At 48.8% G+C, this 16,021-nt stretch overlaps 1 protein-coding gene across 1 annotated transcript; it reads right to left on the bottom strand.

The window, feature by feature from the left end:
- Positions 1 to 10,067: 10,067 nt before the first annotated feature.
- Positions 10,068 to 15,676, bottom strand: LOC129461766 (C-type lectin domain family 4 member K). The gene is made up of 6 exons (XM_055241105.1): positions 15,564 to 15,676; positions 15,351 to 15,467; positions 13,492 to 13,866; positions 12,735 to 12,886; positions 11,536 to 11,654; positions 10,068 to 11,035 (listed from the first exon to the last, which is right to left on the bottom strand). Exons 1-6 carry the CDS (start codon positions 15,634 to 15,636, stop codon positions 10,885 to 10,887), a joined length of 987 nt encoding a protein of 328 aa, XP_055097080.1. The 5' UTR covers positions 15,637 to 15,676; the 3' UTR covers positions 10,068 to 10,884.
- Positions 15,677 to 16,021: the final 345 nt, after the last annotated feature.

Below are 16,021 nucleotides of genomic sequence, written 5' to 3'. Positions count from 1 at the left end.
AGGGAGACACACTGGTTATCTGTGCAGAAGTGGACTGCCTCACAGTCCATCTCTGCTTCCTTGATCCTCCAGCACTGCTCCCAGCCACTGGCGCCTGGAAGGGCCATCCTGTGGACCAATGGCAGTGGAAGCAAAGCTGAGACACCCACACTTATATGCTCCTGACAGAGGTCCTGACCACCCTCCCAGCTCTTCCTCCCTCCCTGCCTGACTCTGCAGAAACCCGCCCCAGTGGGCCCCTCCCCTAGAGGCTCCCAGATACCCATCTGCCCTATTTTCTTCCTCTTCCCATTAGCACCTTCCCGTCAGTTCTCAGCTTCATCATCCCAGCCTCTGCCGCATCCAGCATAACCCCAAACACACCTCTTCTTCTCTGGGGGCTGGGACTGGCCACCTAGGAAGGGGGTCTCAGCTTTGTGTAGAAAACATCCTTATGACTATGGCTGACCTTTAATTCTAGCCCCAGAACCTCTTAAGTAAAAGGAGTCAGGTAAAAGAGGGGCCAGGTCAGTGCAGCTGATATTTGCAGGTCAAAGGAGGAAGCAAGGTGACCAGCAACTTGGGGCCTCACAACTGAATTACAGTATACAGGAGGATGTGCGGAGGTTATATAAAAATACTGCATGATTTTGTACAAGGGACTTGAGCATCTGTGGACTTTGGTACCCGTGGGGGTCCTGGAACCAATCCCCCGCAGATACCTAGGGACAACTCTGTAAAAAAATATATTTGGTCTTCATCTCAGTTCCTGACACGGAACTCCTAAAACCCTTAGAGTTTCCTGGGTGACAGGAGTGTCTTTTGTTATTCATAATAAGCCCCTTAGGACTACCCTTGGGCTTATGCTAATGAGGTGACACAGGGTGGACCCTTAGATAATTTCAGGCTAGAGGCTGGTCCCAGAAAGACCAAACATGGGATTAGACTTTGGAAGATTGGGACTTTCAGCCACCCACTCCCATTCCCTACTCCCAGACCTCCAGGTACCGGAGACGGCCTGGGGTCTGGGCTATAAAGACTCTTGAAAAATGAGATTCAAGGAGCTTTGGGATTGGTGGTCCACATGCCAGGAGGGTGTTGTGCGGTGACTCACAGAGACAGAGTCTCCTGCACTTGGGACCCCCCACTGGGCCTTGCCCTGTGTACCTCTTCATCAGGCTGTTTTTGTCCTTTACAAGAAACGAATAGTAAATACGGTGTTTTTCTGAGTTCTGTGAATTGTTCTCATGAATTATGAAAACTGAGAGGTTGTTGCAGAAACCCTCTAATTTTTTCTTTCTTTCCCTCTGTTACTCAGGCTGGAGTGCAGTGGTGCAATCATAGATCAATGCAGCCTTGAACTCCTGGACACAAGTGATCCTCAGTTCTCAGCCCCATCATCCCAGCCTTTGCCGCATCCAGCATTACCCCAGCATAACTGGGACTACAGGTATGTGTCAACATACCTGGCTAACTTTTTATTTTTATTTTTTTTGTAGAGATGGGATCTCTTTTTATTCCCCAGGCTGGTCCGGAACTCCCGGCTTTAAGTGATCCTCCCACCTCAGCCTCCCAAAGTGCTGGGACTATAGGCATGAGCCACCTTGCCTAGCCAGAACCCCCAAATTTGTAGTTGAACAGGCAGAAGTGGGGTCACTACCTCACTTGTAGCTGGCATCTGAAGGGGGGCAGTCTTGTGGGACTGAGGCCTTACCCTGTGAGATCTGTGCTAACTCTGGAAGTTAGTGTTAGAATCTGTTTGAATTGTTGGATGCCCAGCGGGTGTCAGAAAACCGGCTGGTGTCAGGAAAAAGCACACATTTGGTGTCAGAAGTGGTGTCAGAAAATATCAAGCAGACCCCAACTTTAGCTGATTGGATCCATGCCTCCTGAGGTGACCAGTTTCTCAAGACTAACTCAGAAGAATCTGTAGAGCAGGCTGGGGCCAATATGTGGCTTTCAATGAGCCCTATCCCTTCTAGCAGGAACAGATACTGCTTCAGGGGGTTCCTGCTGCTGGGTGGGCCTAGCATTAGAAGAGAAGGCATGAGGCATCCCAGTGGACAGTGCCATGGAGCTGTGCAAGCCTGATGTCCCTGTCCCCACCACAGGGGTAACCAGCTGAACAGAACCAATATTCCCATGGCTGGTCAAGGAACCCCTCTAAAAGCCAGTGCTGGGGTTACCAGCAGATTCTTGTTCTCTGGTTCCCTCTTGTCTCCATTACTTCAAACGGTCACAGTCTTTTTGAAATAAATCATATTTTCTTTCACTTTGAAAAGTCTAATTACATATTACACCATCATAGCAACTCTTAAACAAACTCACTTACAACCTTGCAAATGGCTTGTTCCATCCGTGTTGTGTTGTTTCTTTGCTACTTTCACCCTCCGTTCCTATGTTTCATTCTCATGTCTTTTACACAGATCCTGGGGTCAGCCTCTTATATGTCCCCAGCTGCCGACTAACAACACTGCAGACCAACCACAATGGTGGAGAAGCCACATGGAACGTGCCTTCTCTGAGACCGGGCCAGGAGAACAGCTTTGGCCCAGGAGGAGCCTGCGCCATGCATGGCTGATGTCAGCCCGGCAAGCAAGTTGCCCTGTGGGCAGGGGATGTGCAGGCAGGAAGGGAGCGGTGGCCCACACCCAGTTCATGATGGGGTGTGTGTGTGTGTGTGTGTGTGTGTGTTGAACTGCGCAGTGTAGGGGCCCAATGTGTAGAGTGCAGAGCCACCATCTGCTGCCTTTTACCTCCTGTTTGTTGAAAACTGACCTTAGAGAGGAGGGCACAGCAGGAATGAAGGGTGAAGGCACCCATTTCTGGACTATCAACAGCTCTACCTGAGACCCCAGTGGTGTCTGCCAAACTCCTTCTCCACCACATAGAATGGGATGGGAGCTGCTGGAGGTGCCTCCCTAGAGGCCCATCAGACACCCGGGGGTGGTGGCTGAAAAGAAAAGGCTTGTCTTGGTTTCTGTTTCCCCATACACAGGAAAGGCCGAGGCTGGACCTATTCAGGACCTAGTTCCTCCTGTGGCCTGAGAGCTGAGGGAACCTTGAAGGCAGAACTCTGCGGATCCCTTGCCCAGCTGGAAGGTCAGAGTCTGGGCCAGGAGAGGGGCATAGTTCTTCCCTGGCCTCCCCACCCACCCTCTGGGCCCTAGCTCTTCTATTTCCCACAGGAACACCATCTACCAGCAGGGGAGAAAAACCAGGGGGTTGCTATGTCTTCACTGAGAGGCTCTCTGTTCTCTGGCCAGACAAAAACAAATGGGCATTAATACCAGAACTGGCCAGGCATGGTGGCTCATGCCTGCAATACCAGCACTTTGTGAAGCCGAGGCAGGTGGATCACTTGAGGCCAGGAGTTCGAGACCAGCCTGGCCAACATGATGAAACCCTTTTCTCTATTAAAAATACAAAAACTAGCCGGGCATGGTGGCAGACACCTGTAATCCCGGCTACTCGGGAGGCTGAGGCAGGAGAATCGTTTGAACCTGGGAGGCAGAGGTGGCAGTGAGCTAAGATTGTGCCACTGCACTCCAGCCTGGGTGACAGAGCAAGACTCCATCTCAAAAAAAAAAAAAAAAAAAAAGAAAGAAAGAGTCTACTTGGGACTAAAGCCAAACCAGAGGGAGCCAGAGCCAGGAGAGGGAGAGAGGTAGAGGTGGATTGTTTTCTTTTCTTTAATCCAGGACATTTTATTTAATAGTAGGGACAGCTTCTTGACATGATGTGAGCACTTGTATTCAGCAGTACAAAGTGTCCTGATTTTACACTCCACAAAATACAGCAACAACAATTCATCACATTTACAGGCCTGAATGCAAACCACCATCTCACCTGGCTTTTATTCCATTTGTCTCCTAACTGTTCTTGCTGTGTGTGTGGGCCTCTAGGGAGGCACCTGCAGCAGCTCCCATCCCATTCTATGTGGTGGAGAAGGAGTTTGGCAGACACCACTGGGGTCTCAGGTAGAGCTGTTGATAGTCCAGAAATGGGTGTCTTCACCCTTCATTCCTGCTGTGCCCTCCTCTCTAAGGTCAGTTTTCAACAAACAGGAGGTAAAAGGCAGCAGATGGTGGCTCTGCACTCTACACATTGGGCCCCTACACTGCGCAGGGGAGTGCCCTCTCCTCTTACCCCCTTACCCCCTCTCAAGTCCTGTTACCATGGTACAAGCATAATGATCTTTTCAAAAAAAATTAGGTGTACACACAAATATTACTTAGCTCTCTCAGCTGGGAGAGGCAATGATGTTCTAATAGCAACAGGCACACAGCACCCAGGTTTTGGTTTAACACCATTCTCCAAGAAAAGGAAACCAGGGCTCATTAGAAAAATGTCTGACTCTAGAACTGGGGCAGGAAATACTCAAGATGAGCCTGGAGCATCTTGTAGTACCAGAAAGTAAGGAGATGCTTAGTTACCAAAAAAAAAAAAAAAACAAAACCAAAACAAATAAACAAACAAAAAAACAAAAACAAAACAAAACAAAAAAACTGATGGAAGTATGTCAAAATGACACAGGAACCAATGAAGGAGCTCCCAGTGGCCAAAGCCAGAGCAATTTGAGCAAAAACAAAACAAAACAAAACAAATAAAGTAGTATTGGATTATAACCCAAAGTGTAAGAGAAATATCTGTGAGTCCATACTGACATAAATGAATGTCTGAGTAAGTAAACAAATAGATAAGTCTCTAGGGCAGAAAATGTCCAAATATTTTATGTAAATATCCCATTCTGAGAAAAGTAGAGTGTAACTTCCTACTCTTTCAGTGTGAGCTGCATATAGTGACTTCCTTCCAAAAAGTTCAGTACAGGAAAAGGGAGAAAAGAGTAACTCTGGAGTCAATAAACTTGGCAAACACTACCTCAGCCTGGAGATCAAGGTTAACACCAACAGTAATGAATTCTATTGATGGTATGTACCCTTCATAGGATGTGATAAGAATGGCCCTTTATCTCCATGGTCTTTCTCCTGAAACTCGGTACCCCAATTTAATCATGAGAAAAACACCGGACAAATTCCATTTAAGGGACAATCTACAAAGTACCTGGCCAGTGGGCTTCTCAAAACTGTCAAAGTCATCAAAAACAAGGAAAGTCTGAGAAAATGTCACAGCCAAGAGGATCCCAAGGAGACATGATGACTAAATGTAACGTGGTATTCTGGAGGTGATCCTAGGAGAGAAAAAGGATGTTAGGGGAAAACCAATGAAATCTGAATAAAGTATGGACTTCAGTTAAATATTGGTTCATTAATTGTGACAAATGTACCGTACTAATATAAGATGTTAACAATAGGGGGAATGGGAAAGGGTGGGTATATAGAAACTCTCTGTATTATCTTCACAGTTTTTCTGTAAAGCTAAAACTATTCTATAATATAAAGTTTTTTAAAAAAATTTTGAGACATGGTCTCACTCTATTGCCCAGGCTGGAGTACAGTGGCGTGATTACAGCTCACTGCAGCCTTGACCTCCCAGGTTCAAGCAATTCTCCCACCTCGGCCTCTTGAGTTGTTGGGACTACAGGCACACGCCACCACACACAGCTAAGTTTTGTATTTTTTTTGTAGAGACAGGGTTTCCCTATGTTGCCCAGGCTGGCCTCAAACTCTTGTGATCAAGTGATTCTCCTTGAGTTCTGTGTTCTGTGAACACAGGCATGAGTCACTGAGCCCAGCTTAAAAAGGTATTTAAAAGATATTAGGGATGGCTGGGTATGGCAACTCATACCTGTAATCAGAGCACTTTGGGAAGCTGAGGCAGGAGGATCACCTGAGCTCAGGAGTTTGAAGCCAGCCTAGGCAACATAGCAAGACCTCATCTCTACTAAAATTAAAAAAAAAAGTTAGCTGGGCGTGATGGTGCGCACCTGAGTTTCCAGGTACTCAGGAGGCTAAGGCGGGAAGATCGGTTGAACCCAGGAGTTCAAGATTGCAGTGATCTATGATTGTGCCACTGTACTCCAACCTGGGTGGCAAAGGGAGGCCCTGTCTCAAAAAAATCAAAATTAAAAAAAGACATAAGTAGTAATTATGGAATCTCAGAAGACCAGAGTCAAGCTTTAGAGTCTCTGCTGGCAGGAGGAATGCTCCAAGAACACTGACCTGGTTCTAGGAAAGGCAGCACTAAATCTAGTCTGAGCTCTGAAAAACCAACAGGACAAATCGAAGGTCTCACATGGTTGAATCTGACTGGTGGTCCCTGGGTCACATGACTGCACTTTAAAAATAAATTAATTAATTAATTTAATTAAATTAAAACTGGGTCTTGCTCTGTAGCCCAGGCTAGAGTGCAGTGGTGTGATCACAGCTTACTGCAGCCTCAATCTCTTGAGCCCAAGCAGTCCTCCCACCTCAGCCTCCGATGAGCTAGGATTGTAAGTCCGCACTACCACACACAGCTAATTTTTTTTGTATTTTTTGTGGAGATTGGGTCCCACTGGGTTGATCGAGCTGATCTTCAACTCCTGGCCTCAAGTGATCCTCCTGCCTTGGCCTCCCAAAGGGCCTCCCAAAGCATCTAGCCTCATGCCTGCACTTTTCTGCAAGGAAGGCTGTAAGTGCTAGTTCTGCTTCTAACTTGAGAAGGTGAATTCAAAATACAGGAAGATACCTAAAACAAGAAGCTGCTCAGGATAAAGGAAGAACCACAAGAGTGTGACAAATGTTTTCCAGTGACATAGTTCTATTGCCTGTCTGTAGATGTTGTTATTCCTGGAAGCATTTAAGCTTTCAAATGTAACAAATCATTTGTCACGCTTCTTCAACACTAAGTAAAAAACAGATGTCACTCATCTGCCTAAAACACTTCAATGTTTCCTCCTTGTTCTTCAAATAAAATCCAAAACCCCTCCTCTGGCTTTGAAGGCCCTCCAAGAGCTGCCTGTCCCCTGCTTCACCTCACACCACACTCCAGCTAGACTGGACTTCTCTTGTTGCCTCAGGCCTGTCACACTCCTTCTCTGCATTTTCTGTTTCCTCTCTCTTTCCTCGTCTGTCTCCCCATCCCACTCTGCCTCAATTCTGCTCATCTCTCAAGGCTCAGCTTATGTGCCTCTTCTTCAGGAAGCCTTAGGAAATCCTTTCGCTTTAGGCTCCCATAGAACAATAAAAATTTCGTTTTTGAAAACACACTGAGTTTATCATAAATTGGGTAGCCTGTGTTTTCTCCCCAAAAAACAGAGATTCATTCTGAGACCTGAAAAAAAAAAGAAAGTTGCCTTGGGACAGATAGGAGGGGAAGCTCTTGGAGGTCTGGGGTGGGAACAGAGAGGTAGAGAGAAAGGAGGCCTTGAAATCTCTGAGGGAGGCAACGCATTGCCCTGCTGGGGGCTGCCTGGAGCCCTGGCCAGGTGGGGTCACCAAGGGAGCCAATGGCAGCCCCCATGCCCAGGGCCCAGCCCCAACCAGGGCAACAATGCCAGGAATATTGCCAATAATCCCAGAAGCCAGGGTGCTTTGTAGGAAAAAGGGAAAGTGCTAGGCAACTACACACGTGCGCGCGCACACACACACACACACGCCACCCAAATAATGGTTTATCTTCCAAAGCACTGGGAAAATTAAAGCAAAGAAAGCATAGCTCATACAATATGAGAAAAAGAGGAGAGAAAGAGAAAGCGAGAGAGAAGGACAAAGAAAGAGAAAATGAACTAATTAGATAGATAGATAGATAGATAGATAGATCAATAAAGCATAAAAACAGAAAAATAAAATATTATAGTACATGTTCACAAGCATTAGGACTAGTTGGTCAGTAGGGGTGAGTCAAGTTCAAACACAAAAGGATACATTTTTCAAGAGTATTTTATTGCAACATTGAAAGAGGGTATGTCAAGCATTGTTAGCCTGCCAAATCAGAAAAAAAAAAAGAAAGAAAACAACTAATGTAATACAATAAGTACTGAAGATGACTGAGAAAAAGTTCTCACCTGTCCCTGGCTCCCAACTTTTCACCTGACAATGGAAAAATCCCCATAATTTCACAAGAAATACTGTGGGGTCCATGATCCGAGGAGCTGGCCAGGTATTGATAACGCCCCCAGACCTGCTAGAGACAGGACTAGAGCACTATCAATGGTGGGACTTCCTGGGCGAGGCCGCACTGCCAGCAGAAGGGCAGGTGCCCACGTAGCGACCTCCCTGGAGAAGTAAGGTATGCATACAGTGGGGGAGGGAGCCAAGGTCACATGACAAAGCAAAGCGACAAGTGTCCCAGCTTCCTCAAGGGAGGAAGCCAAGGCAATGCTGCACTTGTTGGGTCCAGGCTGGGGCACAGACTCCAGATAAAAACATATCCTCACTGACTCAGGCTCTTTCAGTTTCAAGAAAAAGCAATGGTTGGGGTCAGGAGCACAGCCTCATAAGCTCCCCATGCACAGAAACCAGGAAGATCAGAAGGGCTGGGAGGATCTGAGGCAGCCCTGGGAACAGGAGCAGCCAGAGCCCCTCAGCCTGCCCTCCGGGACCTCCATTGCGACTCCTCTGAGCTGTTCTCTTTTCTCTGCCAGCTATAATCCTCTGCAGTCACTTCTTTTTTTTTGAAACAGAGTCTTTTGCCCAGGCTAGAGTGCGGTGGTGAGATCTCAGCTCACTGCAACCTCTGCCTTCCAGGTTCAAGTGATTCTCCTGCCTCAGTCTCCCAAGTAGTTGGAATTACAGGCGCCCACCACCATGCCCGGCTAATGTTTGTATTTTTAGTAGAGATGGGGTTTCACCATGTCGGCCAGGCTGTCTCGAACTCCTGACCTCAGGTGACCCACCCACTTCAGCCTCCCAAAGTGCTGGGATTACAGGCATGAGCCACCGTGCCTGGCCTGCATTCATGTCTTTCCTCTGCCTCATAGCTTCTGCTCATTGCTAGTTTCTTCCAATGCCCCGTGACGGCCCCTCCAGCCTTTCTCTAACTCGGGGCCTTCCAGCTCAACTTCTTTCTGTTAACAGCCTCATCCCCTTGCTATTTCCTGGTTCAAATTCTTTCCCAGAGAAATGGTCTGATTTTCCCAGCTCATCTCTTTGCCAAAACCAACCAGAGATCCCCGATCAGCCTTGTTCTTGTCACCGCCCATTTCCTCCATTAGTGAGGGAGGGATCCCCTGCCCTAAATAGGACAAGATGGCCAAAACACGACATTTAACACTGTGCAGGTGAGACTGGCAGCAGTTTACTAGTCACAAATACAGTCTAGTGGGGAAAGATATCACAAGCCACGCAGGGCCACACGGGGTCACCCTCAGGAGCAGAGTGAACTAGCCAGGGCTGTGGGAGGCAGGCCTTGTAGTAACAAAAGGATGAGGTGCCCCAGGTTCCTGTAGGAGGATGTGATTGGCTTGTTTGAATAGTTTCTCAGGCTGGCAGAGAAGTGAAACCCATTAAGTAGAAAACTGGGTGGAGTGCAGCTGGTCCAGATGATAGGGAACTAGCCAGGTGGGGACCAAAGGCAAAGATATATCTGGAGAGAGGCAGGGAATTCAGGGTTAGGCCTTTGGGGCCCTGTGAGGCATAAAATGTCACAGCAGCACATGGTATTTCAGGTCTTACAATGCAAGCCTGTGCCCTCAGCTCTGACCCATTTGCACCCAGAACAACATACTGCTGGTCACAGTTATTTAATGAAGCATCTTTTCCTGAGGACCCTAATGAGGACCTGTGCTCACTCCACCCTCCCCTCCTCTCTGTGGTGGCTGCTTCCTGGATTCCAGCTTCAGCCACTGGACTTGGGATTTGGAACTGATGCCTGTGGAACTGGGTCTCTGTGAAGAGTGGGGAACCTGCTGAGACTCGTTCTTGGGAATTGAGCTAGAGACTAGAAGATTGTCCAGTGAACACCCAAGAAGAAAGATCACCAAGATCGTGACATTGGAGACCTTTCTCTACTTTATTTTAATAAAAACTAGAGATAAGTACTGGTCACATTTTGTGGCATTTTCAGGGCTGGAACTTCCCTAGTCCTTGTTATTTTTGACTCCCCAGACGTTTCCTGAGGATACCCTAGAACTTCATGTCCAGCAGAGGAGACTGCCTTTCCCACATATTCACCTGGACAACCATAAATGAAAAAGTGCACGTGGAGTGAGTCCTTGACCCAGGCAGCATTTTATTCTGAGGAAGCTGGAAGGTGAATTCAGGAAGGCACTGAAGGCTGCTTCCCATGCACAAGACACAGGAAGACAGGAAATGCAGAAGGAGGAGGAGGTGCCGGAGAGGTGAGGACAGAGGCTGGATGGAAGCTGGGCAGAAGGCAGGGCTCCGCACTCCAGTGTACTAAGGGAGTGGAAGGAGAAGGGAGGCTGGGTGCCGGCCGAGCTCTGAAGGAGATACAAGTCCGTGTCAGCTGCTGACTTGAACCAGAGAAGAACGGGTCTGATGTGGATGAAGAAACCACTGGGGACATACCATGAGCAGGATTTCCAAGAACAGAGCTATTTGCACTGCAGACACAGCCAGCTGCTAGCTGCCAGCACAGCTAAGCAGACACATGGAAATTGTAGGGTGCTTGGCCAAGAAAAGCCCTGAATGACAATATCAGGAGAATTGCTTGGTTGCTCTGAAGTAACTTTGATGTGATGAAGCTGAGGCTTCTCTGAAAGAGTGGAAAACCCCAGGATATTGTCCCCGATTACGGGTCTTGATCTTCCTTAGGAGGGCAATTGGAACTTCTAAATCCTCTCTACCCACTCCTCCCACTTTAACCTGAATTCTCCTTTCCATTCCAGCTGCCTCCAAGAGGTCAGAGAATTTCCAGCTAAGACAGATGAACTCCAGAATGCCACTGTGGGACAAGAAAAATTAACGTGCAAAGTCATCCTGGAGTCTGTGGGAGAAAGAGGCATTTCCTCATGTTTAACAAGCGTTGGCGCTCAAAGAGTGAGCTTGGGAGCCTGTCCTGTCACGGTTCTGATGGGACGTAGGGTCGCTTACAGATGAAAAGAAACGTTATGTCACATGCGGCATCATTCCAGGCCTGAAGTGAGGAAGCCTGTATATTGCCACAGTGTTCATTGTTCCCAGCATTGTTGGGCTCACCTGGAATCCAGAACCTACCAAGAGGGGGGAAAAAGATGGATTTACAAAGTGGGAAACCAAGAAGAACTTATTTCCAGTGAAGAAATGAGGTAACTCAACCCCAGCTTTAGTCCTAGGGAATGGCATAGCAAATGTCTGCACCCAAGCCTAAGAGGAAGGGGACTGGTGAGACTTTGACCTCTAAGCTTTCACACACCCCAAGTCTAGGCCAAACCAACCCACCGCTCTCAAGTCCCTACACAAACCCACACTGTGAAGACCTAGACTCATGGCAGGATCCCCGAAACTGGCCAGGTAGAAGGCCTTGTTGCCAAACCCCAGAGGGCGTGGAGGGCTCAGGTCCACAGCCAGTTAGTGACAGGGTTGCGCTCGATCTTGGTTGCAATGCTCCTGTCACCCTAGGACAGGGAAGAATCAGAAACCCTGTCTCATGGGGAACATCGCCCCCACTCCCTTCATGCCCTGGCCATGGCCGGGGAAAGTCAGGCTGGCAGGGAGGGCTCTAGGGGCTTACCTCGCACTTTGGACCTTGTTGAATGGCGTGTCATCCACCCAGGACCAGTCCCCTTCCATCCCTGCTTTAGTCAGGCCAATCCAGTAGCTGAGTCCCCCCGCTGTTTTATACAGAAACTCCTGTAGGAAAGACAGGATAAGCAGAGGTGCGGCCACACTTGGAGCTTCATCACCTGTCTCTGGGTGTTCTTCACCTGCGCTCAGTGACAGCCCTGACCCACAGATGCACTGCACAAACTGGCCTCTCAAGCCTCTTCCTGCCCTTGCCCAGAGCCCAGATTTCATCTTCCGGATTACGATGCGTCCCTGCTCTGCAGCTAACAAGCTCAGGACTCAAGCCTTTCTGCCACTCAGGAAGCAGGTGCTGAAGCACAGGAAGGCCTCAGCTGAACTCCAGAGCAAGGAACGTAAGAGAATGGTTTATATGACAACACCTGAATTAAATGAGCCCTGAATCCACATACGGCACTGTGCTGAGTCGTCCATATGCATTCACTCCTTTCCTCTGAGGCAGGTGCCATCACCATGCGTGTTTCATCAAGTGAGGGCCAGTGAAGTTTGCCCAGTGAAGTTGGGTATTCCACCCAAGCTGCTAGGACTAGTTAGATGGCAAGGTTAGGGCTCTAGAACTACTCTAGAGCCCAGACTCTGACCAGCTCTGCTATCCCACCTCCCAGATGAAAAGGGCCTGCCCAATTTCTGCCTCACGAGGCAGGAGACTTCTTGAGTCATGTGGAATCATTAATGCTGTTCACAAATATTTCTTTTTTTCTGGGCACATGGAAAGTAGCTCCTCTCTGCCCTGTTCCAGGAGTACTGGAATCCAGGATCCTCCCAATCCAGGAGTACTGCATAACTTACTTAACTTAATTAACGTAACTTAAGCCAGTGAAATGTAAGCAAAAATGAGGTATGTTAAATCTGGGCAGAGGCTTTGCACAATATGTCAAGTTCCCTTTTCCTGCCCCAGCAATTGTGGAAACATGTTAAGATGAAGACTCCTTGGGCCTGGGTCCTTGAGTAGCCACAGTGAGCACAGCCCCCTTGCCGGCCCTTATTGGACATGGTACTGAGAACTAATCCTTCTTCATTAGGTCATCAATATGTGGAGATTTTTGTTCACGCAGTATAATCTTGCCCATCCTCCCTGGCCCAGTGCTCATACACCCCCTTCCCAGAGCCCATAGGCACAGCACTCACCTGCTCACTCTCTGAGGTCACCGAGGTCAGGTGTGAATTCCTGGACACACAGAACTGCTCGGCACTATACCAGGTCTTTGGGATGAGAGAAAAGTAATAGAAGTTCCCCTTGAAGTACTTCCAGCCTTGAGAAATCACCTGTAGAATGTCATCTAGAGAACAAGAGGTAAAAGTGAATGCTGGTATTCTTGATTTCTTGGGATGCTGGCGTGGTGGGGGCACTTGAATGAGGTCTCAGAGACAGCAGCAAATGGAGCTGTGCTCTGGTGTCCTTGGGTCCTTGTGTAGGGGATTAGGGACACTCTTTTAAATCCTGAACGTCAGACAGAGACTAATAGAGTCTCTGGGACTGGAGACTGGAGGTTAGAATGCAAGAGGATGGACAAAGAGTGTCTTTCCCATGAGGGGGAAGCAACTGGAGAGTTGCTTCAGTCATGACAAGTGGCTGAGCCCCTGGACTCTAGAAAGGAACTTGGTGGGAAATGACTAGGTATGGACCAGAGTGGACATCCCCTAATGCTTTTACATTCTGCACTTTTGTGTGGGAGCTCTAGCTGGACCCTGGTCTCTTTTCTCCTAATAGCCCCTAAGTCCTCCCCAACCTCAAGCCCTCTCTCCTTAACTTCATAGCCCATGGCTGCCCCTCTCTTTTCCCCCCTCTCCTCCCCAACCCACCAGCCCAGTGACCTCAGGTCTGGGACAGGTAAGATTCCATGGGCCGCTGGTCAGCTTCAGTGTAATTTTCTGAGTCACTTACTTTGTCGTTTGAGCAACTTGCTCATATTCTCCAAGCTGCCCTGGAGTGCCCGGATCTTTGTATTTAAAGCACTGGCTTTCTCCAAATCACTTTTTAACTCTGGGATTTGGGCATTTAAGGTACTGACTTCTTCCCAACTTCTTGTTAAGATCTGGATCTGTGCGTTGGCCTTCTCCACACTGGTTTTTAACTCCAGGAACTGAGAAAGCACATAACCCAGGCTCACATTCACCGTCTGGATCTGAACACCAGCTGCCTCCATGCCGTCGCTATTCTTTTTAATTTCAGAATCCAGGGTGCTGATGTTGTCCACACGACCTTTCAGCAACTGGACATTGGTCTTTACATCTGATATGGTGCCCATAAACCAGGGATCTAGGATTGAGAAAGTCAGGAGGTCAGCTGAGGGGAGCCCCAGGGACAGGAGTGGGGGTGTTGTCAGGTTGATCAAAGGAAGGGAAGGGAAGGAACAGGCTGAAGCTTCCCAAAGAACCAAGACAGTCCAATGGGCCACCCCAACCCTCCAATCATTCGTTAACATACAACAAACGTGCAATGGGCACCTACCATGTGCCAAGAACACAGGTGGATACAGACAATGGGGAGACTGATGAAACACAGGCTCTCTGTGAGAAGATTTCACAGGCAAGCAGAAGCAGGGGTTAGAAACCATTCCTGAATTTTCTCTGAGTGTTCAGGGAACATTTGATAAAGGGTGCCCTCCATAAGCTCTGTCACTTTCCCCAGAACTTGATTCCCCCTGGACCCCACCCCTTGATTGCCATCCCTCTGCTTTCAGAAACCCCTGCAGTGGCCATCTGCTAGGATAACAACACTCCCCCACATCTGTCCATGGACCCCTCTGTGACCATGGGAAGAGCCAGCCACTAACCTAGAAGTAGCTTCTTCTCCAGAGAACACGGCAAAGGAGATTACAAAACCGTTTCTCCCCTTCCCTTGCCCCACCCACTTTCACATTCTGCTTAGGTCCCAGGCCTGGGTACCAGAGAGAGGATCAAAGATAAACCAAGAGGCTCAAAGGCGAGCCCTGAGGAAAATGCCATGTTAGAGGCCAGGGGTCTAGGATGGGGCAAGGGGGACTCTGCTCAGAGCCTGCAAGTCTAAGACCACAGAGAGGCCTTCTCCCGAGGCCACAGAGGGAGAAAACAAAACCCAACAGCTTCTCGGGTCCCCTTGCTCTGCTTCCTGGAGCCCTGGCAGGAGGAAGAAGGCTCTGCCAGCAGCAAAGGCCATGAAGCCTGACAGAGCCAGAAGAGGAAGAAAGATAAACCACGCAACATCAAATGAGCAGGAAGGCTCCCTACATGTGATCTTCATAGGGACAGGAGAATGAAGAGAGCACGAACGGGTCCTGGTGAGGGGACTGGGTCATGGAGATCTGTTGGCTTGTTGGCCAGGCTCTCCATCCCGTGAGCTGGGGCCAATGACAAATGAGGCTCGGTCCTTCACAGGGTCAGGAGACATTGCACTGTCAAGGACTGTCCACAAGGCTCCAGATCCAAGAAGCAGAGCTCAGATTGTTGGGGGGTGGACGGGGAGAAAATAGCACAGGATGAAAACTAGATGAATGTCTCCTGAGGACAAAAGAATGTATCCTTAAGCACCAATGTGCAAATGCTGATCCCAATAATCTCCCAGAAATTGGGAGGGAAAGAGCATCAGCTCACCGTACTGGGGGCGGCACACGCTGTTACTGCACATGGAAAGAGGAGGAAAGAGATAAATGAAAAAGCCACAGGCAGGAGAAACCTGGAGAGCAGGGAAGTGGTCTGGATCTGGAGGGAGCCAGCTGGCCAGAGAGAGGGGCTAAGCCCAGACGATGGAACATGAGAACTTACAAAGGACGGCCTGCAGCAGGATGGAGGCGACCAGGACCAGTGTCAGGCAGATTAATGCAGCACGGACTGTGGGTGTTTTCCCCGGGAGCAGAGATGGACCGGACTTGGGAGGAGGCTCTGCTGGAAGAAGAAGAAAATGTGTGTTGAAGGAGCAGCAAAGGGCAGGTTTGCACACAGAACACGGAGCAAGTTCTCAGCAGCGATGTGGCTTGCCTCGGGGCCAGAGGGAGATGTTCTGTTTGTCCACAGTGAAGTGCGCATCAGGGGCCTCCCTCTCCACAGTCATCCTGAGTGCTCACCCTTACCCTGGAAGCACAGGTGTTTCTGGCTGCCTGTCTCTCCAAGGGCTCTTATCTAGAGGAAACAGGAAGTCAGTCCCACAGCAGGTCACCATATCATCCCAACTTCCCTATTCCTGACTAGATACCTTGTCTGGCTTACTCCCATCCTCAGAAGTCTGAGCTTTCAGGAAGAGGCCATTTGTTGTCTTCTCTGGGGGTCTGTTACATGGATACATTACCCATCTGGTCCCAAAGCTATCCCATTTCTCTTGTAAGACTCTCTTCATCCATCCACCCATCCATTCACCCCACAAATACAGACTGAGTGCCTTCTAGGTACTGATGCTCTACCAGGCATAGGGCCATAGTGATGAATAACTCACAGTCTTT

This window comes from Symphalangus syndactylus, chromosome 14 (genome assembly GCF_028878055.3).
Source record: "Symphalangus syndactylus isolate Jambi chromosome 14, NHGRI_mSymSyn1-v2.1_pri, whole genome shotgun sequence".
Taxonomy (NCBI): Eukaryota; Metazoa; Chordata; class Mammalia; order Primates; family Hylobatidae; genus Symphalangus; species Symphalangus syndactylus.
The sequence above is the reverse complement of the archived record's forward strand: the minus strand, read 5'-3'. Positions and strand labels throughout refer to the sequence as shown.